Below are 25,296 nucleotides of genomic sequence, written 5' to 3' on the forward strand. Positions count from 1 at the left end.
GAGCTATAATGACTACATACCAATTTTTTTTATCAAGTAGCAGTTAATGATAGTAGTGATGTCCAGCTGCTTTTCACAAATCGTTTATTTGCACCTTTGAATGACTTATCCCATTCAAAGAATTATGCCATAGGATAAATCCTACCGAGACCTACTGTAAGATCACAAGTTTCACTGTATTAATAGTACAGTTATGATGTACTGATACTGTGCTTCAGGGGGCACCTTGTTGAATGCAGATATAAACTTGGCTATTGAGTCCAATATAGTGGTATGCAAATTAAGCACCAGTTCATGTTTGTACTTGGGCTGTAACCCGCTTTGGGCAGGCTTTGTCCCTGATATTATAGCACAGTGTATGATTTATGTAGTCCCTCTGTCTCCTCAGAACTGTGCTGAAATTGGCAGTACTCAAAAAAGTATTTTTAAATTGACTTGCTGTACTTGTATGAGAAGTGACTTATGAACTCAGCCATCCCCTCATGAATGTCTTATACTACTTATGAAACAGTAAAGCTAACCCTGTGTTTTTATTCTTTTAATAATTTTTTTTTTATTCTGTAATTATTTTTAGTTTATTTGATCAAGCCTTCTGTGTGCAGCAGCCCCCCTAATACTTACCTGAGCCTCATTTCAATCTAGCAATGTTGCATGAGAGACTTGGCTGTCTGGGACTCTCTCTCCTCATTGGCTGAGAGGGCAGCCTAGCGCCATTGGCTCCCACTGCTGTCAATCAAAATTATTGAGCCAATGACGAGAGAGAAGGGACAGGGCCGAGCTGCAGCTCTGTGTCTGAATGGACACAGGAAGCTGCAGCTCGGCATGGGTGCCCCCATAGCAAGCTGCCATAGCAGGAGGGAGGAGCCAGAAGCACCAAAGAGTTACATAAGGGAGGATCTGGGCTGCTCTGTGCAAAACCACTACACAGAGCAGGTAAATATAACAGGTTTGTTATTTTTAACAAAAAATAAATACATTTTAGTGTCACTTTATGGCCTAGAACACTATAGTCGAGAGGTATTACAGCTTAAATACTGCACGGGTTATTTAAAGCATATTTAAAGGGGTACCAAAAACAGGATATACATAGTCCAACATAAATTGTGAGAAGAAAACAAAACTGCTTCCAAGGACAGCATAAAGGATAACAATCTTATCTACCTCCCCCTTAGGTCATGTGCCACTTAGCGAAGAATGAGACCTGTTAACTACAGGAGGTTAAATGCGCTTGCCCCTCATAGCAGGGTAACGTATAATGGATTCCCCAATGAATGAGTCGCTGCTCCACAGTAAGGATGAGCTCAGGCGTATTAGCAAACAGCATGTGCAGAAGTGCCCTCCAGGAAGTCGGCACTGCAGAGCACTAATCAAAAGCAGTGAGACATTTTCCCGATGTGCGGCTGCAGAGATAGGGAAATGTCTCACTGCCTGGGATTAGCGATGTGCAGTGCCGACTTCCTGGCGGGCTTAGCACGTGCTGTTTGCGAACATGCCTGAGTTCATCCTTACTCCTCAGAATGGCTCCAGGAGATCAGTATGACTCATGACCCAGTAAAGAAAGAGGACATATTGTACATAAAATAATGCCTCAAATAAATGTTTTACAGCAAACCATATACTCACAAATGTGCGCAACATGAATCGTGAAAAAAAGATTTAATTTGTAACGACTCCACTGACAACATAAAAATTCAGCAAGGCTGACACTGTTCTCTGAGACCCCTTAGGCCAGGTTCACACTGGTACGACATGAGTTGTACCACTTTGGATCCGACTTTGCCCTGTGACTTGAAGTCCGACATGCGTCAAACTTCAATGAACGGGTATCCGACTTTGATCCCTGACAATACAATCCACACCAAATTTTAAAACAAAAACGGCATGGGTTCCCCCTCCAAGAGCATACCAGGTCCTTCGATCTGGTATAGATTTTAAATGGTGTGGGAGTCCCCCCAATATCCATACCAGAACCTTATCCGAGTACACAGCCCAGCAGGTCAGGAAAGTAAGTGGGGATGAGCAAGTGCCCCCCTCCCCCCGAACCGTACCAGGCCACGTACCCTCAACATGGGGGGGTGCTTTGTTAATGTAATTTTTTAAAGCAGCTCCGTCGTCTCTTCCGACTTCTTCTTCCCTCCTTGAGTCTTCCCTGCTGCTGTCTTCTAGCCCTCTCCGGTTCTTCTCCCCTCTCTGGGTCTTCTCTGCTCTCTCTCCGGTTCTTCTCCCTCTGTCCGCTTTCTTCTGCCTTTGCTGGGTCTTCTCTGCTACGTTCTCGCTCTTTTGCTGGGTCTTCTCTGCTGACTTGACAATCTCTCCTGCTCTAATGTCACTACTTATATAGGCATGGGGTGGGGTGACCGTGTGACTTTATCTGCAGGCCCCGCCCCTTATGACAGCCAGACATGATGGGTGTGATGTCATATGGGGTGGGTCTTCTGTGACCCCGCCCCATGTCTATATCAGTAGTGGCACACCGCACACCTGGCATTAGAGCGGGAGATGGCGTTGAGTCAACATCAGAAGAAGAACAGAAGGAGAAGACCCAGTAAAAGAGCAAGAAGACAGCGGAGGAGACCCTGACAACCAACGGTCAGAGTTGTCAGGAAGAGGCCCTTGTCCTCATCAACATGGGGACAAGGTGCTTTGGGACCCCCCCTGCCCCAAAGCACCCACCCCTCCATGTTGAGGGCATGTGTACTGGTAAGGGGGGGTGCTCTTTTGTCTCCACCCCCTTTCCTGATCTGCCAGGCCATGTGCCCAGATAAGGGTCTGGTATGGATTTTGGGGGGGGGCCACGGGTGAGGGTTCCCCTTAAAATCCATATCAGACCGAAAGGCCTGGTATGCTCTTTGTTCTTTTTAAATTTGGTGTGGAGTTCCCCTTCAAGATCATCAGAGCACAAGTCGCATGCCAAAGTCTGATCAATCAAGACGGCGATCTGACTTTAATCTGACTTCAGGGATATTCAATGGGCTGGAGTAGGATCAAAGTCGGACCAAAGTAGTGCAGGGAGTATTTTCAAATTCGGACCAACCTTAAGACGGCTCCCATAGGGAAACATTGATTTTCACACGTCATTCGCCATGAGCTCCCAATGTTGGATCGTTTGTCGTACCAGTGTGAACCCGGCCTTAATCATAACTGGTCAAATGCACTTGCACCTCATTACAGGTTGAAGTTTGTTGTATAATATACAAGTCCCCAAAGAACAACTCTCTGCTCCTCAAGATGGCTTCAAAACAAGACAAAGCGTCCATTGCATAATACCGCAACAAATATGATCCAAGTTTATTCAGCAAACAAGGGTGTGTAATGAAACAGCACGTATATCCTATCGTGCGAAGGAGAAGCTTTGCTCTTCACATTTTATTATACTAAAAAAAATTATTTTTGCCTTCAAAAATACTTCCTTGAAATATGTTTATGCTTATATAGTATTTGGTTGATATTACTGTAGCTTGTTAGTGCCATTTATTGAGATAATGTGAGCGCCACTAGAGCAGATTTTCCTGTACAGTTTAAAGAAACCCTTCATGAGAGAAACATAGAGGTTGTGCCACTGATGAGCTCTCCTTTTGAAAATCCAAGTTTGCTCGCTGTCGTATAGAGTAACAATGTTTTGTCCCTGTCTCCCATTTGTGCTCCTGCTTTGCCACTTGCTTACCCTGGCTCCCATTTGGAAGCTGCAAGTGGTCATTTCTACATGCGTTACACATGCATTGTCAGCTGTTTTCATTATCAGGGAACCTCCCCTGGGAAAGCTATGGCTGATGTGCATGTAGACAGGAAATGCTTGCTAACAGACTGGGTGTGATCTGCAGCATTGAAATGCAACAGTGTGAAAAATTGAGAACAGTATTATATTTACAAAAAAAAAAAAAAGCAATTGCCTAAGATACACAGTACTTTAGCAAGCTACTTTAGCATTCTGTTATGATGTACATTTACCAATATGACTTTGCTATGGTTGTGCAGTGATGGTGTTTTCACATTGACATGAGTTTTTGTTTCTTATCATTGGTGTAAAACATGAACATGTACAAGGGGGTGAATACTTTTTTTTATAATAAACTGTAACCACACAAACACCCAGAGGTTTAACAGTATTGTTGGTGATCTATTAATAATGTAGCTGTGCTTTTGAGTATGTGTTTTTCCAAGTATCTGACATACACACTAATTCACAGAGTCATATAATAGGAATACCCAATAGCAGCTCATTATCTACTTGATCATTTTTACATGACATTTCAAATTATGATTAATCTGCAGAAGTAGCTTGTGATTTTTGTGAGCTGACAAAATGTTTTCTTTTAGACGGCAAATTGAAGAATCTTCAAAACCGAAGAGACAATCACAGCAAATTGACAGAGCTGTAACATTTAATTACAAACCAGTGTCCAATCATCAGAATAATGTAAGTAACTTTTTTTGTATCTAATTTCTATGGAAAAGATGCCATCTCAGATCAGTATCGTTTTTTCCTTTTCTTCTTGCATGTCAGTTTGTTATCTTGAATTTTGTATGTTATACATTTGAAGACGTTGATTGTAATGCTAGCCATATACCTTCCCCCGCCGCTATTTTCTTATCATATTTGTATTTGTTGTGCAAACATTCTATAGACTAGAACTTGGTGCTGAAAAAGTATTCCGTATTATACCAGTCCTGCCACCAGACTGATGAAGGTTCCAGTGCATAAAAGACGTATTGTATACTCTTTATCACTCCATAGACCAGCTTGTCACATTATTGCACTGGATTGATGGTATTATCTAAAATTTGGCATACATGATCCCTTGCCCCAAAATATGGATAAATGTCTTCCCCTGCCCAAGATCAGCATATCGTATTAAAGGTGCGGCATAAAAGTAGTACCCAAAAGTGTTTTATCAATTGATTTCAACCTTTTTAGGACAGTGTTTCCCAAACTCTTTTCATGTACCTTCCACATGCCATATTTGGGGAATTTTCCTTAGATCATATAGCTGTCATAAATACCAAGTAATTTCCTTTGCTTTAAAGTAGCAATTCAAGGTGAGGGAAATCCTAAAAAAAATAACCCTTTGGGAATGCTTGTGGAGCGAGGTTGGGAATAACCTCTTAAGCCCCATACACACTATCAGTTTTTCTGGTGAGTTTTTCCTTCAGATTTACCAAAACCATGTAGTGCAAGGGCCAATTCTATTTGTGGTGAGATTCTGGCTCATGCACTTGGTTTTGACAGTCTGTGCCAGTACAATATAGTGTGAACTTTTCATTAGTTTTCTGCTGCTTCTTAGAGAAATTCAAACAATAATATCTCATACAATAATACAGTTAACATGTTTTCTTTAATCCATTGTTATAAAATGGCTCTTATTATGTGTGGGAGGATAAACCTGCATTATTCTGTTGTGTTAACTCATTTTCAAGTTCTGCCACATAAAGCTGAGCTGTAAATTACTGAGATAGGCAGTGCGAAAAAGCATAGTGAGCACTGAGGTTAGGTCTAAAAGGTGGGCTTGAGAGGAAGTCACTCCTTTTCAATAACTGCTGCTAAGGGTGTAAAATCTTGTGACGACACCTTTTTAACCTAACAGCATACCTGTAAAGGGATCAACCTCTGTATCAGTGGGTGCAGACAAAAACTTTTCTTTGCTGTTTAATTGAGACTTCTGTTCCCTGCACTATGACGTTACATTAAAGTTAATGCGAGTATGCTTTTCAATTACAATAATACATTTTGACAGTACAGATAGTCACATATTGCCCCAGAGGCTGCAAAAATGGCCTCCTGTTTGCCTTAGAATTAGCTTATACAGAATGAGCATAATGAGATCAGACAGACAGTGGCCTCAATACACTGGAGTATATTCTAGCAGCTCCAGGACTTTTCTGAAGTTAACAAATGAGCTCTGTGTCTGCGTAGTTAATGGCTTCACTTGTTACCACACTGCTTGAAGGCTGTATCACTTGTGTAATGATATTTTTGCATGAGAATCTAAACTAAGATGTCTTCAAACCTTGCATGATCCAGCGAAACGTATGTTGTGGTTAAATACTACAGTACATCAAAAGTCTGTTAAAAATTCCAATCATGTCTATTCCCTAGCTATTGGCAGATGGCATCCTTTATAACAGGGATATGCAATTAGCGGACCTCCAGCTGTTGCAGAACTACAATTCCCATGAGGCATAGCAAGACTCTGGCAGCCTCAAGCATGACACCCAGAGGCAGAGGCACGATGAGACTTGTAGTTTTGCAACAGCTGGAGGTCCGCTAATTGCATATCCCTGCTTTATAATATGCTGTGCTTTATAGAATGCACAAACCATTTGTCAGTACTTAGTTTACAGTCTAATATTCCTTGTTATTTATTTCAGGTACTTATACAGTACCAACAATTTACGTAGTGCTTTACATATATATATATTGTACATTCAGATCGGTCCCTGCCCTCAAGGAGCTTTCTATCTAAGGTCCCTAACTCACATTCATACATATATTGGGGCCAATTTAGACAGGAGCCAATTAGTTTACCAGCATGTCTTTGGAGTGTGGGAGCACCCGGAAAAAAATCCACGCAGGCACAGGGAGGACATGCAAACTCCAAGCAGGTAGTGTCGTCGTTGGGTTATAATCATACATGCACTACTTTATGCAAGTTCTTCCTCTGGGTTCTTTATACTGGCTGGACTCCAGGACAAAGGGGAGACTTCATCATGGGACTCACATTTAAAGCACCCACAGACACAACCCACACAAACACCCTCTGCCTGCCTGTGTTGGCCTCTGTCCAATGAGAAGCTATAAGGTGCTGTTCTTCCTAATCACCAGGAAGTATGTTATTACCCCAAACATCCTCCAAGAAATGTGTTACTGTCTCCCACAATGGGGCAGCATTACTCTGTGAACACCTGCCTTGACCCAGGTCAACTTCCAGTTCACAACTGTTCCTTTGTTGTAGGTCAGGAAATCAGTCATTTTCATTTTCACCTCACCAGGAGGTCTGAGCTGATTCTCCTCTACCCCCCCTCCTTCCCTTTATCACACTAGGAGGACAGTCCTTCGACTACGGAGTCATCATCTGGGGTGTGGACCTTCTCTTCCAGCATCGCTTATAAAGGAATGGTGACCCCCAAGTTTGTTGTTTGGAACGCCAGGAACACTTCCGCCCGACGTCACTTCCGGTTGTGGACCGGAAGTGTGTAATTTGTATATGCGCTGTGTTTTAAAAGGTTAAATAACCCTCTTTAATGTTCGCCTATACGTTCCGTCTTAATATACCCCAAATTGTGTATGTAAAAGTCTGTTTAGGTGAGCACATACTTCCGATGTGCTCTGTATTTGTTAACACTAGCCAAGCCTAATTTTCGGTCTGCCTATGGCCAATCAAATATCACTATTCAAGCCTCGCTATGAAAGCGAGGAGCGGCTATTCTCACTTCCGGTTTAGTGGTTGTTCAAGCCTCGCTATGAAAACAAGGCACAGCTACGTTCACTTCCGGTTTAGTATTGTGTAATCCAAGCCTCAGGGTAAAACCGAGGCTTAGCATTCATAATACTGTATTTGTAAGAATAGACTGACCGATGTGATATACATCGATGAGTTGTATAAGAGCTTATCAGAATATAGATGCCCAGGAGGGTCAGCCATTTCATCTAGCACCGCACCCAATATATATTTGAAGATAATGAAGAAATACCTAAAATTAAAGTGAAATTAAAAATAAATATGAAAATAAGAATGTAAATGAAAATAATAATAGAAATAAAGAATATAGAAATAAAAAGTAAAATAAAAATGGGAATAAAAATGAAAATGAGAATGAATAGAAATAAATATAAATTAAAAGATAAAAATAGAAATGAAAATCAAAATAGAATTAAATTAAAAGTAAGAATAAAAATAAGTATAAAATAAAAATAGAAATAAATATAAATTAAAAATAAAACAACTAAAATGAAAATTAAACATATATAAATTTTTCTTTTTTTTTTTATACTGAAATTCAAGTAAAATAAAATGAAATAATGATAAAATAATAACAACAATAATCCAGGAGCTATGTTGCACTGCCAGATAAGTACAAAAACTGACCTGTCATCATCAAAAAACAGGGGAAACCTAAACAAAAGTGTTTAGTAAATAATTCTTTGAGTTCAAAACTTAATTTACTACTGAAGATGTCTAGTTGTCTTCAGTATCAGACTGGGGGTTAGTGTCACTCCAAACGACTAGGGTCACCATATACAAATTATTACATAAGTATCTACAAACTTAAAAAAATTATAGTTTTTTTTTAAAAGAAGGTTTTTTAACTAAAAACGTAACTAAAAATGTTACATAAACCTATACTGATAACCAGAGAATGGTACCTGTATAACTCATTACATGAACCACATATATGAGTCTCATCACTTCTGATTATTTGTGACTCTCAGTGCTCACTCCACTCTAACTAAATTGGAAAACTATTTTTATTACCCCACTCTTTATAGAGGACTTTATATTTTTAGTGGGGGGGGGGGATGGGGGACCTGTAATCCTCACTCCTCAAATGAGCATTTATTTGTAAGAATGTTTTATATATATATATATATATATATATAGCGTAAAAATAAAAAGGGGAGAACTAAAAGAGAATGGGAAAGAAAAATAATTTGGTCGTATTGTGTATATATATATTATGATCTATTAATAAAGGAATTAATGTCCCATTCTATGTTTATACCTTGTGGATGATGAGTCTGTAACTCATAAATCCAGAAGGTCTCAAGCCTAGACACACCCCTGATGGAAACGCCTCCTCTCCATGGTGCAGTATATTTGTCTATAATAAGGAACTCTGTCCCTTTTGGATCACGATCATGATATTGTCGGTAATGGCGTGGAACTGTATGTTTTGTACTACCTTGTTTTATCAGATTGATGTGTTCGGAAACCCTTGTAGTAAAAGATCTTATGGTACGGCCCACATATTGCTTGCCACAGGGGCAAGTCAACAAATATACCATGTTCTTTGTGGCACATGCACAGAACTGTTTAATACTATAAGAGCGACCAGTAACAGACGATTTAAACTCTTTTGTGGTCCTACGTCCACATGTATTATATTGACAGAGGAGGCACTTTTTGCATGGAAAATAACCCGTCCAATTATGAAAAAAGCACGGCTTCATAGGAGGGTTGATTATGGAAGGGGCAATTTTACTTTTAAGTGCTGGCACCCCCCAATATACAACCTTGGGTCTTTCTGGAATGATAGAACCCAAGATCCTATCTTTCCTTAAAGTGCCCCAATGCTTGGCAAAGATGTCCTTTATCTGTTTATATTGTGTTGAAAATTTCGTGAGGAAAGGCCACTTAAAGTTAGTGTCTTCTTCTTTTTGAGGCCTTTCGATCAACAACCGAGAACGATCGATGTTAGCAACCTCCACAAGAGCTTTCTCCACATCAACCTGATTGTAACCCTTTTCCAAAAATCTCGATTTAAGAATATCGACCTGTACCTTATGTCTCTACCTCCGTACAGTTACGGTGAAGCCATAAAAATTGGCTTTTAGGAATGGAATTCAGCCATACCCTATGGTGGCAACTATCAATGGGTATGAAGCCGTTTCTGTCGGTAGGTTTAAAATAAGGAAACGACTGTCTGGCTTTTTCTATTACGAGGTCCAAAAAATGTATCTGAAATAAATTAGATTGGAATGTTAACAAAATACCTTGATCGTTTGTATTAAGGGTTACAAAGAATTCTTCAAGTGATTTTGGGGTGCTGGCCCATAGGAGGATGACATCGTCTATGTACCTAATCCACAGCTTTAACTGAGGGCAGTTCAAAGTGTAGACGACATCCTCCTCCCATTTGGCCATAAATAGATTTGCCAGGCTAGGGGCAAATTTTGCCCCCATCGCCACACCCTTTATTTGTAAATAAAAGCGGCCATGAAACCAAAAGTAGTTTTGTTGTGTGGTAAATTCCAAAAGTTCCAGAATATAGTCAATTTGGGTTGAAATCAAAGTTGGGTCACCCCTCAGAAAATACTCTACAGCTTCCATCCCTCTTGAATGGGGAATGCATGTATACAGAGACGTGACGTTTCCTGTAACCAAAAGGAGGTCACCCTCTATCTTAAACTTAGACAGCTGGTTAATCACGTCCTTAGTATCTTTTACAAATGATAGTTTTTCTGACAAGTGGTTGGAGAAAAAAATCTATGTATTTCCCAATTCTGGAGGTTATGGAGTCTATGCCACTTATAATGGGGCGTCCAGGGGGATGTGCAATACTTTTGTGAATCTTAGGCAGATAATAAATAATTGGGATCCGTGGGACAGTCGGGACCAAAAATGATTTATCTTTACAATTTAAAATTAATGAATCAAAACCTTTGCAGACTAGATTACTTAATTCCCTCTTATACTTTTTGGTTGGATCATTTGGTAGTTCTAAATAGGTAGTCTGATCACTCAGGATATTGTTCATCTCTCCCATATAATTGGCTTTGTCTAGTAAGACAATTCTGCCACCTTTATCGGCTGGACGGATAACGAAGTCCTTGTTTTCACATAAGGACTTCAAACCGTCAGCTGGTTCTATAAAAAGTTGAGATATATATATATATCCTATTGTTCTGTACCACTTGATCACAGTGTAGCACAATTCCAGGAGGCAGCGGGAGGTGTCATCAACCCCTCCTTTCCCCCCTCTTGGTGGCCACTCTGGGCTCTCCCGTGCAATCGGGGAGCCCGGAATCCAATCCAGTGGTGCCACTGTGTTACCATAGAGCTGGCCGTGGACCAGATCACCAATGTCATGGTGTCACTTCTGGGTCTCTAGCAGATGTAAACACTAACAATATTTTTATGGAGATTTGAGATTAATATTTCAATGTTTTCTTTTTATTCTTACAAAACCAAATGTCTCTATGAAGACCACCTGTTATGCCTTATTTCTATCACAAAGGATGTTTACATTTCTTGTGATAGGAATAAAAGTAATCAAAAAGATTAAAGGACAGTGTAAAGAATAAAATGCACTCCCTGTCCCCTCGTGTTCACGTTCAGAAGCAAATGCATACTTAAACTGTGCCCGCATATGTAAACTGTGTTCGCACCAGGTATCTCTACTAATGTTATAGTGAGAGCAATCATGTTAGCATTAGACACCCCTGTAACTCTAAACTGGTAACCTGTAAAAAAAAAAAAAAAAAAGTAAAGCATCACCTGAGATTTTTAAGTTTGGCGCCATTCCACAAGTGTGCTCAAATTTAAAGTGTGACATGTTGGGTATCTATTTACTTGGCGTAACATTATCTTTTATATTTTACCAAAGTTTGGGGTCGTATATTGTGTTTTTTGCATTAAAAATACCCCCCCAAAAAAATTTTAAAAAAATTGCTGCGCAGATGCTGTATGACATTAAAATTTGCAACACCCACCATTTTATTCTTTAGGGTTTGTGCTTAAAAATATGTTTGAGTATTTTTCTAGCAAAAAAATTATGATTTTTACAATGCCAAAATTGGCCTGGGTGGGAAGCAGTTAGGAGTTTTATGGTCATGGCATACACTTTCATTTCAGAACATCAGTATTGTCATAGTAATACAAAAAAATATAGTTATAAATGACAATCCATTATCAACTTAGTTGAAAAATCTTTAATGTTGCGAGTTCTGCCTGTCCGCTGGTCATCTTTTTTCATAACTTCTTGGTTTCCCTACATGCTTTGTAGCTCTTTACTTTCATTTCTAAGGACTACATATCCCATTGTACCTTGCTTGAAAGCAGTAATTTCTGTACTGACTTTGCCTCTTTAAACTCTTCTCACAGCAGTAGTGCAGAAGGCAGGTGTTTCATCACATTCAGCGACCGATCACATTTAGCTACCTGCTGGAGTGCGCATGCGCGGCACCGCCATATGCGTTCCAACACTGTTGTAAGGCTACTTTGCCACAGGGCCTTTTGCCACACTTCGGCACGGCTTTACTTCACTCGGAATAATTATAATCTAACTCTATGTCCACTTGAATAGTGGGGCTTGAACCTGGACTCAGGGGTGTGGCCACAAAATTCTGCGCAAGCGCAGATTGCCACAGTGTTGGAACGCATGTGGCGGCGTTGTGCATGCGCAGTCCAGCGGATAGCCAAATGTGATGGGTCGCCATATGTGACAAAACACCGGCTCTGTGAAGTATGTAACACAGCAGTGCCTACTGAATCCGTGTCACAGAATTTAAGTTAATAAATGTGTGAGAATTATTCACAAAGTTAAATTGTAGTTATAATTTTAGGTGCGCCCCTAAAAAAAGAATGAATGGACTATCTTGGTAAGCAGGGATTACAATAACATTTAAAGAAAATATAAACTTTTGTTTATCCATAATTAAATATAAAGACATGTCCATAATTGTAAAAAAAATAAAATTTAATTGACATCTCCAAAATCCTTACTATTCCAAGCTGGTGTTGCTGTTAAAGCGGACCTCCACCCTCAAGTGGAGCTTCCGCTCATCGGAACCCCCCATCCGCTGCCACAATTGCCATCTTTCAGGGGGGAGGCGGGGTGCAGATACTTGTATAATCCCGGTATCTGCACCCACTTCCGGGAATAGCTATCCGCAGATGCCCCGCCCCCGTTTCACTAGTGATGTCAGTGGCCCTCCCAGATAGTCTTTTAGCACCAGAATGCCCGTCGCCCTATCATGATACCACAGTATAACATCTGTAGCTATGTCAATTCCAGTATAAGTACAATAGCTTGTAGATGCTATAACTTTTGCACAAACCAGGTAATGTACAATTATTATTTTTTTGTACAAAAGACATGTAGCAGAATACATTTGGCCTTACTCATGGCCTAAATTTGTGAAGAAGTTCTATTTTCTTTTTTTGGATTTGGTTTATAACAAAGTAGAAAATACTGAGGGGAGGAGGTATTTTCTTGTTTATATTGCAAAAAATAAAAAACACAGTGGTGATCAAATACCACCAAAAGAAAGCCCTATTTGTGTGAAAAAAATATAAAAATTTTATTTGTGTACATTGTTGCATGACCACGCAATCGGCACATAAATTAGCACAGTGCTGAATAAAATGCTCTGGTCACGGAGGGAGTTAAATCTTCCTGAGGTCAAGTGGTTAATAAGAGTAGGTTTGATATAATAATTGAAATAAAACGCAGAAGCAAGTGCATGATATTCCATTTTGACCATAGACACTTTGAATTTAGCACGGGTACTTGTATTTTTGTAAGATACACAATGTTTACTCATTTCCTTTGAATGGTGTGGGCATGACTTTACATAAAAGTGAGGTAAAATGGAATTCAGTGTGTATGTAGTCTGCACTTAAACAGGTGGTTTTGAATTTCAACATTTCTGAGCTCTGCACGTTACTGAACTATTTCTACCTGCTGAATGTTTTGCCAATTTAATTTCATTCTGACTGAGCCTAACTTAAATATCAACATAGGTGGGTTCCATGTGACTGTTCAGAGGTATTGCAAGTATTGTTGGCCACCATGCAGCAGTGTGTAAATGATGAGTTACAGGGTTTTTAGGTAGAGGATTCTGCAGCAATGTGTGTATCTGCAGCTGTGACTGCTGAGCTGTAGAGGTGACATTGTTCAGCATGTTTTAAAACATTCCCTTTTCTGCAGATTAGCTTTTTCCTGATTTTATCTTTGCTTTGATAGAGAATCTCACTCCAGCTGTCTGAGGGTTTGCCAAGACTGAAAAAAAAATCTATGTTGTTGCAAATTAAAGATGAAAAATTGTGAAGTAGCTATGGATTAGCTTTGTGACAGTTATGGCTGTTCAAGATACCTTTATCGAAGCCTGTCATGGCACAAACCTATGGAGGTGGATATGCTAACCCGCTGGCTTCAGTATTTTGAGTCACTGACCCAAAACATGTTTGGAAATAAGTAATCCTAACTACTTCAATACCCAGATCTGAACTTTTGTGCCAATGAAACAAAGTATTGGATCGAGAAGGTCAGCATTATATGAGTCAAAAAAATCTTTTTTTTTTTTTTTTTTTTTTTTTTTTTAAGAAGGCTAGCAGTGGAAACAATCTTTTCTTAACAGCGCAGAAACTGAACAACATTCATGCTTCCAAATTGCTAGATAAAGGTCTATTTGAAGTCAAATAATTTACTATCTTACACTTTTAATTTATTGCTTCTGAAGAATGTACGATATAACCTGGCCACGGCATAAGCTCTAAAGGCCCTTTCTAACAGAGTAAAAAGAGGCATGCAAAGGAGAGGTTTTTTTTTTTTTGATTGGAAACTGGTGTTGATGTTCTTTGGGGATGTTTTTTCCTATTCATGCATGGCCAAAAAAAAAAAAAGCTTATGTATTCTGAATGGGAACATCCGTATAAACAATATTATCCTACCAAGAAATTCTCCACACTATCTATGAAAGAGGATTTCTATGAAGAAAATGGGAGTTCCAGCAACTGATGCTGCACTCGCCTCAGTGAGCAGTCTCATATGTCCGGTGGATAATGCACTGATGTTAAAGGATCCAACAGATAAAAAGTTGGAACTTCTTTTTAAAGACAATATGTGTTTTGCAAGTTCAGTAGCACTGCCGGTTGTTGCTGCAATTGGTGTATCTCAGTCCATTAAGGAACAATACCTAAAATTATGCCTGATCAGCAGGCCCGGCAGTGGGCTGGTGTATCTGACGCACTATGTCTCACGGTAGAAAGACTCTATCATTTAAGCCTGATGGCTAGTGCATTCTCGCAGAGTTCTGTGGCTGAAAAATTGATCAGCCGAAGCACCGTGTAAAAAGCTCGTAGCCAGTTTTTTCCCTTCATGGGGTACGGCTATTTAGAGATGATCTGGATAAGTACATCCAAAGGACCTCTAATGGGGAAAGCTCTCTTTTACCAGTAAAGTAGAGGTTCAAACATTTCTCCTCTAATTGTGCTTCCTCTCCTATGCCAGGGGCATCTGCCTTTAGGCAGTCTCGACGGCCTCAACCGTCAGGTTCCAGGGAAAGTCCCCAAGGGCAGCACTAGGGTCAGAAGAGATCTTGGGGCAGAAAGCCCACAAAGCAGAATGCTAAAGCCTTCTCATGAAGGGGCACCCCCACTCGTTAAGGTGAGGGGAAAGGTCCTGCGATTCTCAAGATCTGGCAGGAACAATGTCAAGACAGATGGATTTCTGCAGTGTTTTTCTCTAGGTTACGACTAAAGTTCCGAAAATTTCCGTCTCATTTTTTTTCTAAGGGAAAATGTTCCCAAAGATCCAGAGAAAAATAAGTCTCTCTTTCAGGCCTCTGGATCAGCTATTATCCCAGTCGGTGATATCAGATGTTCCCTTAGTGGAACAGGGCACTGGGTTTGGCTCAAACCTTTCACGGTCCCAGAACCAGAGAGGTAAGACCCATTCTAGATCTCGAAGATTTGAATCTGCACTTAAACATGCGATCCTTTTCGTAATCCGATCAGTTGTGTCCATCCTGCAAGGTTGTTTTTTTTTTTTGGCTTTAATCGATATTAAAAATGCATGTCTCCCATGTTCCAAATTTTTTTCACCAAAGAGGAGAATAATGTTTTAGCTTGGGCAGAACACAACATTCCTTGCCTATCGGCAATTTTCATTTCTGGAATAGAGAATTGGCAGGCAGACTACTTGAGTCGCTAACCATTATTTCCGGGAGAATGATCTCTTCACCCCGACATCTTCCTAGAGATATGTCAGAGATGGGGTATTCCGGACATGGACCTATTCATGTCCAGATTCAACAACAAAGTCGACAACTTCGTGTCGAGAACAAGGGATCCGCTAGCAGGTGGAAGAGACGCATTAGTCTTCCTATGGGATCAGTTTTCACCGATCTATGCATTTCCTCCAGTTCTTGCTACTTCCGTGCCTTCTGTGAAGGATTAAGCAGGGACGAAAAGAGGTGATTCTGGCGGCCCCAGTGGGCCCCAGAAGATCTTGATTTACCGAGATCATAAAGATGGCAGTAGGAGTCCTTCGGACTCTGCCATTATAGCCAGACCTTCTCGCACAAGGTCCGGTATTTCATCCTGCCTTACGGATGAAAAATTTTAACAGATTTCACTGTTGAATACCACTTTATAAAGGATCCAGAATCATTTATTATAAGGTCTGGAAGGCATATGTTTCTTGGTGTGGATCCAGGGGTTGGCACCCCAGGAAGTATGTCATAGGCAGTATCCCTGATTCCTGCAAATGGGATCTGAAATAAAGCTGTCCTTGACTTCTATCAAGGGCCAGATCCCGGCCTTGTGTTTTCAATGGCCTCTTGCTTCCCAATCTTGGTGCGTAGCTTATTCAGGGGGTAACACGGATTATTCCCCCTATCGAGGCACCGCTAAATCCTTGGGATTTAAATGTGGTCTTATCGGCTTTGCTGAATCAGCCGTTTGAACCTTTATGAGAAATTTCCTTGGTTCTTTTTACAAGAAAGATAACCTTTCTGGTTTTGAGCTTTATAATAACTAGCAGAAATTGTAAATGCGTTGCCTGGCGTGTGCGGGCCTCTCTGTGTGTTGACCACGTTTCCCCCCACTTAGGGTTTTCAGCGCCCATAGCGGTTTTAGCTGATATGTTGATTGCAACTTACTTTAATGGTATGGCCTATCCGGCCTGATTTCCTTCTTTTCTCTCTTTCTCTATGTCCCCTCTCTTCCTCCTTCTTCCCCCCTTCTCCCACTCGGAGCCACTGGTTCCTTCCTCTCCACCTCTCCCCCCCCTGAGACGGCGAGCTTCACCTTTGATGCTCAAAATAAACCCCATATTTTGTCCAATCTATGGCAGTGCCAACCTCGTTGAAATTTTCCTCTTTTAATTGCAGAGGCCTTAACACCCAGGAGAAGAGAAGGCAGATTCTATATCATTTCCACAAACTGGGGACTCAAGTATTGCTCTTGCAGGAGACCCACTTTAGATCAGATGCTATCCCCCAGTTACCGTCTAAATACTACCCGACTTGGTACCACAGTACCGACCCCTCAGCAAAATCCAAAGGCGTCTCTATTGCATTTCACGCCTCTTTCTCCCCAGATGTCCTTTGATCCCCAGGGCAGATATGTTTTTATCAAATTGTCACATTTTAACACGATTTATACTGTGGTTAACATTTACTCTCCCAACCAGGAGCAGCAGCATTTTCTCACCAAAGTGATCGCCCGCCTTAAACGGTTTGGCACGACCAACGTGATCCTGGGAGGGGACCTCAACGCCACCTTGATACCATGCCTTGATGCCTCGACCGGTAAGTCATCGCTCTCCCCAGTCTCTCTGACCAAAATGCGCACACTCCAGTGGGAAATGCTTAAATGCGTTGTTCGGGGTAAACTTATCCAACATGCTTACCGTATCAAGCACGCACGTACTGCTGATATCGCACGTCTCCTTAATACTATAGCCACTTTGGAGGCTTCACACGAGAAATCTCCGGTCGCCACAACGCTACTAGAACCCACGAACGCCAGGAGAGACCTAAAGCAAATTTTTTCCCACCGTGAGGCGATTGCGAGGGATAAAGGGCGCTTTGCCCATTATTCACGTGCCAACAAATGAGGTATACACTTGGCGCAAAACCTTCAACCCAGACAAGCGCCAGGAAGCCCATCCCATTTGTTAACTCCCCGACAAAAGACAAAGTGATGAATAACATGGCCATAACGGAAGAATTCCACCAATATTACTCCACTTAATATAATCTTACCCCCTTGTCTTCCGCTTCCCTACCTCACCTGCAAGACCTATCCACATATGTCCAGGATACTGCGCTCCCCACTATACCAGTTACTGACCAAGCAGATTTGGAATCTGCCTTTACTGACGCAGACTTTCTGGTGGCCATAAAACACCTTAAAAATGGTAAGAGCCCCGGCCCAGATGGGTTCTCCGCACGCTTCTACAAGACTTTTGCACCCCAACTTATCCCCTTTTTAGTTAAAGCTTTCAACGCCATTGACGGGAATCTTACCCCTCCTTCTGCCCTTCTCCAAGCCCAAATAGTTGTCATTCCTAAACCGGGCAAAGACCCATCTCTATGCCCTAACTATAGACCTATCTCTCTTTTAAATATTGATTTGAAACTATACGCGAAGATTCTTGCTACCCGCTTATCACCTCTGCTCCCAGACATAATCCACAATGCTCAGGTTGGCTTTGTCCCTGACCGCGAAGCCAGGGACAATACCACCAAAACTGTTCACCTTATCCATTACACTCAGCGCCACCAACTGCCGACCTGCCTTCTCTCCTGCGATGCAGAGAAGGCCTTTGACAGGGTCAGTTGGCCCTTTCTTCTTGCCACCCTGTCCCAACTAGGCCTAGGACCTACTATGCTCTCCCGCATCATGTTCCTATACTCCACACCCACAGCCAAGATCCTGGTAAACGGCTCCCACTCTGATACTTTCACGATTGCTAACGGCACTAGACAAGGCTGCCCTCTCTCTCCTCTCTTATTTGCATTAGTGATTGAACATTTTGGCCCAGGCTATCAGAGCCAACCCTAACATACATGGCATCCACACCCCTTCTGCCCACTACAAACTCTCCTTATACGCGGATGATCTCCTCCTCTGTTACTCAACCTCACATCAGCATACCCTCCATACTGGCGGAGAAAGACCGCTTTGGCCGTCACAGTAATTACAAGCTGAATATCTCAAAAAACGGAGGCACTCAACTTAATATTGACACACACTGCCCTCACTTCTCTCAAGAATAATTTTTCAAGAACACTCGATCCCTTATCTAGGAACAGCCATCCCAAGACATCTCCCAGACACGCCTTACTGACAGTTGAATGGACCGCCCTTTGTCCTGGTTCGGTCGCATGCATACCCTGAAGATGGACATACTCCCCAAACTCTTGTATCTCTTTCAAGCTCTTCCCATAGCTCTCCCGGTGGCGTTCTTCCTCACCCTACATTCAATGGCCATCCGATTCGTTTGGCAGGGGAACCATCCCAGGCTGAAACATAAACTCCTATGCTCCCCCATTGCAAAAGGGGGTACCGGCTTACCAGACTTTGAGCTCTATCATATCTCTACAGTGCTGTCCCGTATCTTGGAATGGTTCCCCTGCCCCCTAGTCAAGGCCACCGTCTCTGTCGAACAAGACCTATCCTCTGCCGATCCCCGTGCGCTACTCTGGGGACACGACCGAACATTCAAGTCTCCTACGGGCTTATCCCCCCCTTACTAAAGACTCTTTGACGATTTGGTACTGCAAACGAGAGGCCTACTCACTATCCTCTGACCCGAGCACCCTCACTCCTCTGTTTGATAACCCTGCCTTCCCAGAAGGCATTTCCATCCAAACTTTGGACGACTACGATAGGTCCTCTTGGCCTATAGCACAACAATTTGGTAACAGAACACTAGGTACTTTTGTCACAAATCGAACCGGCGCTTCCTCTAAAATTAACTGGCTTACTCATCTACACCTGAGGTCCTTTGCAAAACACTCCATGACTCCAATCAAGTTAATAGACCCCTGTTGGGATATGAACAGTTATGCATGCTCCCAGAAACGCCCTGTCACACCCTTTCCCTACTTTACAAACTGATCCTGACCCACTCACATGGATCACTACCTAAGTACGCTAAAATCTGGTCAGAGGAACTTGGGAGAGATATAACCGATGAGGAGTAGAGTAGGGTGGTCTTCTTCACCCACAAATCAACTATTTCTAGTTGTGCACAAGAGAACTACTTGGTGTCAAGGTGGTACCGGGTCCCAACCAATCTCAAAAAAATGTATCCCTCTACCTCCGATGTTTGTTGGAGTTGCAACTCCGCAAAAGGTAGGTACATTCACATTTGGTGGGAATTTGCTGTACTCCTCCCGTTTTGGACACAAATCTTTCAGATCTATTCAGATATCTATGAAAAACCGCTTCTGCCTTCTCCCGCCATTGCCCTTCTATCTCTTCTCCCGGGCTCCATGAAATCACAGAAAAACAACTTACAAAACTTTTCCTCTGTGCAGGGCGACAGCTGATCCCTAGACATTGGAAAACTACCACCTCCCCATCCTTATTAGAATGGGTGGGTGAAATTAACAACTTAATGCTCATGGAGGACATACAAGCAAAGGTACTTGATAAACAGGCTTAATTCTCCTTTACCTGGGGTATATGGAGGCATTATGCTACTTCAGACAAATTAAAACATAGACTTACCGTAGGTCTTAGACACTGAAACTCCCAATCTCAATGAAGCTCGCTGTCTCTTTGCTCTACCCCTTTCCCCTCCTGTCCCTCTTTTCTCTCTTATCTGCCTTTCCCCCCTCGCCTCTTTCCCCCACCTCTTCTTCTCTCCTATCCTATCAGGCCTCTCTTGGCCTTTCTACGTGCCTACAGGCATGGCCTCTCTTGGCCTTTCTACGTGCCTACAGGCATCCTGGTTCACTAACTAGTAACCGCCGCCCATTGAGGGTTCCAGATGGACTTATCCACCCTTCTCTGGTACTGGACGCACTAAGTTCCCATAGGGGCGCCCAGTCCAGGGAGTAGGATACTCGTATGATTTACGTGCTTACTACTGTGAATATAGATGGGAACCCCAATGTGCTACATGACTGTAACAGTATGCCTTCTCCTACCATTACCTGTAAAGTATATACCGTGTTTAACATTGTTGGACCAGCCAGTCCATTGTTGGACACCTGGCTCTGTTCCCACCTTATGTTTTTTTTAATTGACTTTACAATCTTTATTTGCCTATATTCTGATAAAAGATTAATAAAAACTTATTGAACCTAAATGTCATGTGACAGTGGCACTAATTTGTAGCACTGATGAGGTGTGGACTGTCGGTTTTTTATTTCTTTTTATTTTATATTAAATTTTTTACATTTCATTTTTTAATTACATAAAATATATACAGTTCACTTTAGTTGGGCCTGGTAAGCCTGTGTATTAATGGTCATCCTCCTCCCACTTAGAAATAACAATGTGAAGTTATATTCATTCCTTAAGCTGTTTTCTTAATATAAAACTAGCAAGAAAGAGACAATTGTATAGAGAAAAGTCTAGAGCTGAAGAACATAATGTACAGTTCGAGTGTGCTAGATAATATGAAATCTTATTTTCTTTTGAAGCGGTTTGGAAGTATGCCACAAGAGCATAGAAAACATTTAGAAGGAGCTAATATTTAATGCATTTATTCTCATTAAGTCATTCTATCCACATAATACAGTTACATTGTTACTAAACCCACAACAGTAAAGTCAGTCTGTATATGCAGTAAAGCATGCTTGTTATACTAATTGTAGAACCTAGGGCATTAATCCTGCACATTGTGTAAAAAGGCAGTTTGATCCTACATTCTCTGTTCCTCCCCTTCGTCCACAGTTCCCAATCTATCTCATGATAAGACAGAGGCTAGGGAACAAAGCTGCACATGCTCAGTTTGGTGTGTGTTGCTGGAGAGGGTTTTTTTTTTCCTTGGAAAGATGCATGTAATCAGCACAAGGCCGATGAGCATTGTCCAGACAGAGGGTTGGGGATCCTGCATAGGACAGTCAGAGCAGAATGAAAACTCATCCTACAGGCTCTAACCTGAAACAGATAGTCACAGGACTGCTATATACTGCTGATCATAAAAGGTATTTAGCCGTTTATATTTACCAAAACTATTGCATTTAAATGTTCTGTGTACCATTGGAGACCAGATATAGTGAATGCAGGGTCCTAGTTTTAGTAGCATTTTAAGTAAAGGCTTGAAGGGTGCCGCCTCTACTATACAACAACACTTTATTTTACCTTTTCTGTTCTTTGAAAGCCCTAGAAACTATTGTGACAGTACTTTGAAATATGTATCACTGTGGGATAAAAGTGAATTGTGCCTAACCGCCACCGTGTTGTACAGAATGTGCTTATGCATGATTTTTTTTCTAAGATAGGGTTTTTGTTCCCTTCTACAGGCTAAAATGGGGATTTAAATGAAAAGCAGATGTGGGTAAATAGCTTTTCACTTTACGTATTTATTACTAGCTAGCTTTTTGCTTTGCCCAAAGATCTATTGTTGTTTGCCTTTAGTGGTAAGATCTCCATTTCAGGCAACATATGTCTTTCCAGGGACGTACCTTTCATTTTATAGTGTAGCTGCAGAGCCTTGTGTGAAGAGATGTATTGAAAATGAATGCCTCGTGCTCTCTCCTACCGTGAAGGTACTGCCCTTTCTGCGTTGACATCAAGAAGTAAAGAGACAGACATAATAAAGCATTAGGTGGCCAAATGTAAAGGGAATAGAAATGCTTCCTTTGCAGGATAGATTTGTCTGTGAAAGTCTGAAGCAGGCAGAAGAGAGAATGCCCTGAATATCAATGAAAATATACTTCTATAGAGTGGAGGACATTGCATATTTTTACATAGTGCTGCTACTTTCTGTTTTTGGAGATTTGGAAAAACACATAAGTTGTGATTGGAATCCTTTCCTTCTTTTTTAACCAGTTCCCTACCGCCGTATTGTAAAATGACGGCAGCTGGAACTGTTCCTCCCTCCGGGTGGGCAGCATATGACATCCTCGGCTTCCCGGCATTGTAGAGAGCATGCTCGCCGCATCACTGGGGACCCGATGCACGCGCCATGTGGCCACGATGTCCGCCAGGCACCCGCGATTGCTGATCACAGAGCAGGGAAAGGGATCCACATCTTATCAGGGGAGAGGAGAACTGATTGTATGCTCCTTGTACAGAGGAACACCAATCGGTCTTCTCCCCTCATCAGTCCCCTCCCCCCACAGTTAGAATCACTCCCTAGGACACCTATTTAATCCCTGCAAAGCCCACTAGTGTTAACCCCTTCCCTGTCGGTCACATTTATACAGTAATAAGTGCATTTTTTATAGCACCTTTACAGCTTTACAAATGTGAATGGTTCCAAAATAGTGTCAAAAGTGTCCGATCTGTCCGCCGCAATGTCACCGTCACGATAAAAATCGTTCCCATTATTGGAAAAAAAAAGAGAAAGAGAAAACAAATGAATATATACGCTTATTGGGATTTTTTTTTAACAAAAATATGTAGAAGAATACATATTGGCCTAAACTGAGGGAAAAAAAAATTTTATTTTTAAAAATGGAATATTATAGCAAAAAGTAATAAACATTATTTTTTTTCCAAGATTGTCGCTCTTTTTTTGTTCCTAGTGCAAAAAATTTAAAACGCAGAGGTGATCAAATACCACCAAAAGAAAGCTCTATTTGTGGGGAAAAAAAGATCAAAATGTTATTTGTGTACAACGTCGCATGACCACGCAATTGTCATTCAAAATGCAACAGCGCTGAAAGCTGAAAATTGGCCTGGGCAAAAAGGGTTGAAAATGCCCTGTATTGAAGTGGTTAAGTAATATATACCATGTTTGTTACTTAAAGCAAAACCATATCTGAGCACCACAAACTGAAAACACTTTTTAGTTCATTTTTAATATTCAAATCAAACTCGCCCATCCATGTCTCAATGCTTGAACCACTTCACCACCAGAAGGTTGGCACTGTGCTACTTTAACTGGCAACTGTACGTTCATGCAACACTATACACAAATTTAATTTGTCTTTTTTTTTTTTTTTTTGTAACTATATAAACAAAAAATACTGAAATGAAAGAAACAAATTTTTCTTATTTTCAGTTAGCTTGAAAACAATCTTTCTTAAAGCAGATCTTCACACAATTTTTCAACTTTAGCTCAGTAGTTTTTAAATACAGCGAGCACATGAGTGCTCTGTGGACCTTTTTTTGTTGTTTTTTTTACCTGTATATATGTGGCCCGGTCTGTTTTCGCTGCATAATGTCTCTGCGGCTGTGGGCAGGGATTTTGCGGGTATTATTTCCTGCCCTCAACTTCTGGGATCTCGTGTCATTGCTCCCATGAGTCGGTGCCGCAAAATTTTGTGGGATTTGAACAGAAGTGACGTCATTACATCTGCCCCGGGCGGGAACTTCCTAAGACGCCACCCGTTGTGATGGCAACTAAGATGTTTTTATGCCATTCCGCGCCATTACGACTGAGCATGCGTGGGAACCAGCAAGTAATCCTGGTACATCTACAATACTGGAACCATAAAGTGCTTGCTTGTGGGCTTCAAATGCCCACAAGCAAGCTGAAAACGGCAGTAAACATTTTATATAAGTTACGATTTGAAAGAAAAACGGGCATCTAGGGAGCAAAAGAACGCAAAAAGTGAGTGTGACATTTGAAAGATGGAAATTTTTAAGTGTAAAAAAATAATAATCGCGAGTGCACATCCGCTTTACTAAAATGAGGCCAAAATTCATTCTGCCACATTTTTATTTTTGGTAAAAATAAGACCAAACCTGTGTATATTACTTAGTCTGTATGAAAGTTTGAGCCTAAAAACTCAAAAAGGTATATGGTGTATATATAAGGTATATACATTTCTTAAATTGATTAATCCTGATGTCCTCATTTCTTGAGGCCCTGTAGTGCCCCCAAATGACCCCTTTTTGAAAAGTAGACCATCCAAGTTAATTAGACATTTTGGGTTTTTAAGTTGTTAAAAATATTGCATGCACTTTTCTTGGTACTTTCAGGCCCTCATTCAGATAAATCGGCCGCCTTACTGCAACATATGTCAATGAGCAGCATAACACGTTTGTGTCAATGCTATGTAAAGGGCCCTAAAAGTCATTTATTGACCTTAAAAAAAAAAAAAATGTGTTCTCAGAATCAAAATATTACCAAATTGTCTTTAGTAACTTTGCAACTTCATGATTACATTAGTAAATTAAGAAAACTATCCACTATTGAATTTGCCATTTACTCCATATGTGCTAGATACCTATGCAGACACTCCGTTACCAACACTCCCAGAAGTATTGATTTTTCTGTAGAATTACAGTACATATACTTCTGCTGTCTGAGGGCACATTGCTGAGCAGGCAGGGTTTCTGCAAGTACTGTTATTACAGGTTTCCTGCCTTCGTTTAGTTTAAGAAGTACCACATGGTGACAGTCTCTTTAATTATATTAAGATTTATATATCAATAATAGTATTGATTAGCTAAGGTTTGTTTTCTCTTCTATTCACCGACCGACACAGCTCCTCTCTGTAACTAAATGGTTTGTTAGCCTGCCACTAGGAGAACTAGGCAAAATTGTAACACAATACACAGAATTGTCATTAACGCCCAGGGGAGCGGACCCTGTGCTAACAACCCTCCCTGCTGCCCCAGCAGCCTCAGTTTTATTTTGCCTAGTGAAGGAGAATGACCTAGGAACCCTGTGGGCCCTTTGGTCCATTTTTTTGATGCAGGTTTTATGCTTTTGCGC

The 25,296-nt window shown here is 41.2% G+C and overlaps 1 protein-coding gene across 1 annotated transcript in view; it reads left to right on the plus strand.

The window, feature by feature from the left end:
* The window catches only part of GTF2F2 (general transcription factor IIF subunit 2), a 386,137-nt gene that overhangs the window by 264,617 nt on the left and 96,224 nt on the right, over positions 1-25,296 (plus strand). The window contains exon 7 of the mRNA XM_077483218.1: positions 4,318-4,417. Within this exon, the coding sequence (XP_077339344.1) occupies positions 4,318-4,417 (100 nt within the window). The remainder of the gene's footprint in view (positions 1-4,317; positions 4,418-25,296) is intronic.

This window comes from Lithobates pipiens, unplaced genomic scaffold, assembly GCF_037356315.1.
Source record: "Lithobates pipiens isolate NorthernLeopardFrog02 unplaced genomic scaffold, aLitPip1_a1.2 Scaffold_16, whole genome shotgun sequence".
Taxonomy (NCBI): domain Eukaryota; kingdom Metazoa; phylum Chordata; class Amphibia; order Anura; family Ranidae; genus Lithobates; species Lithobates pipiens.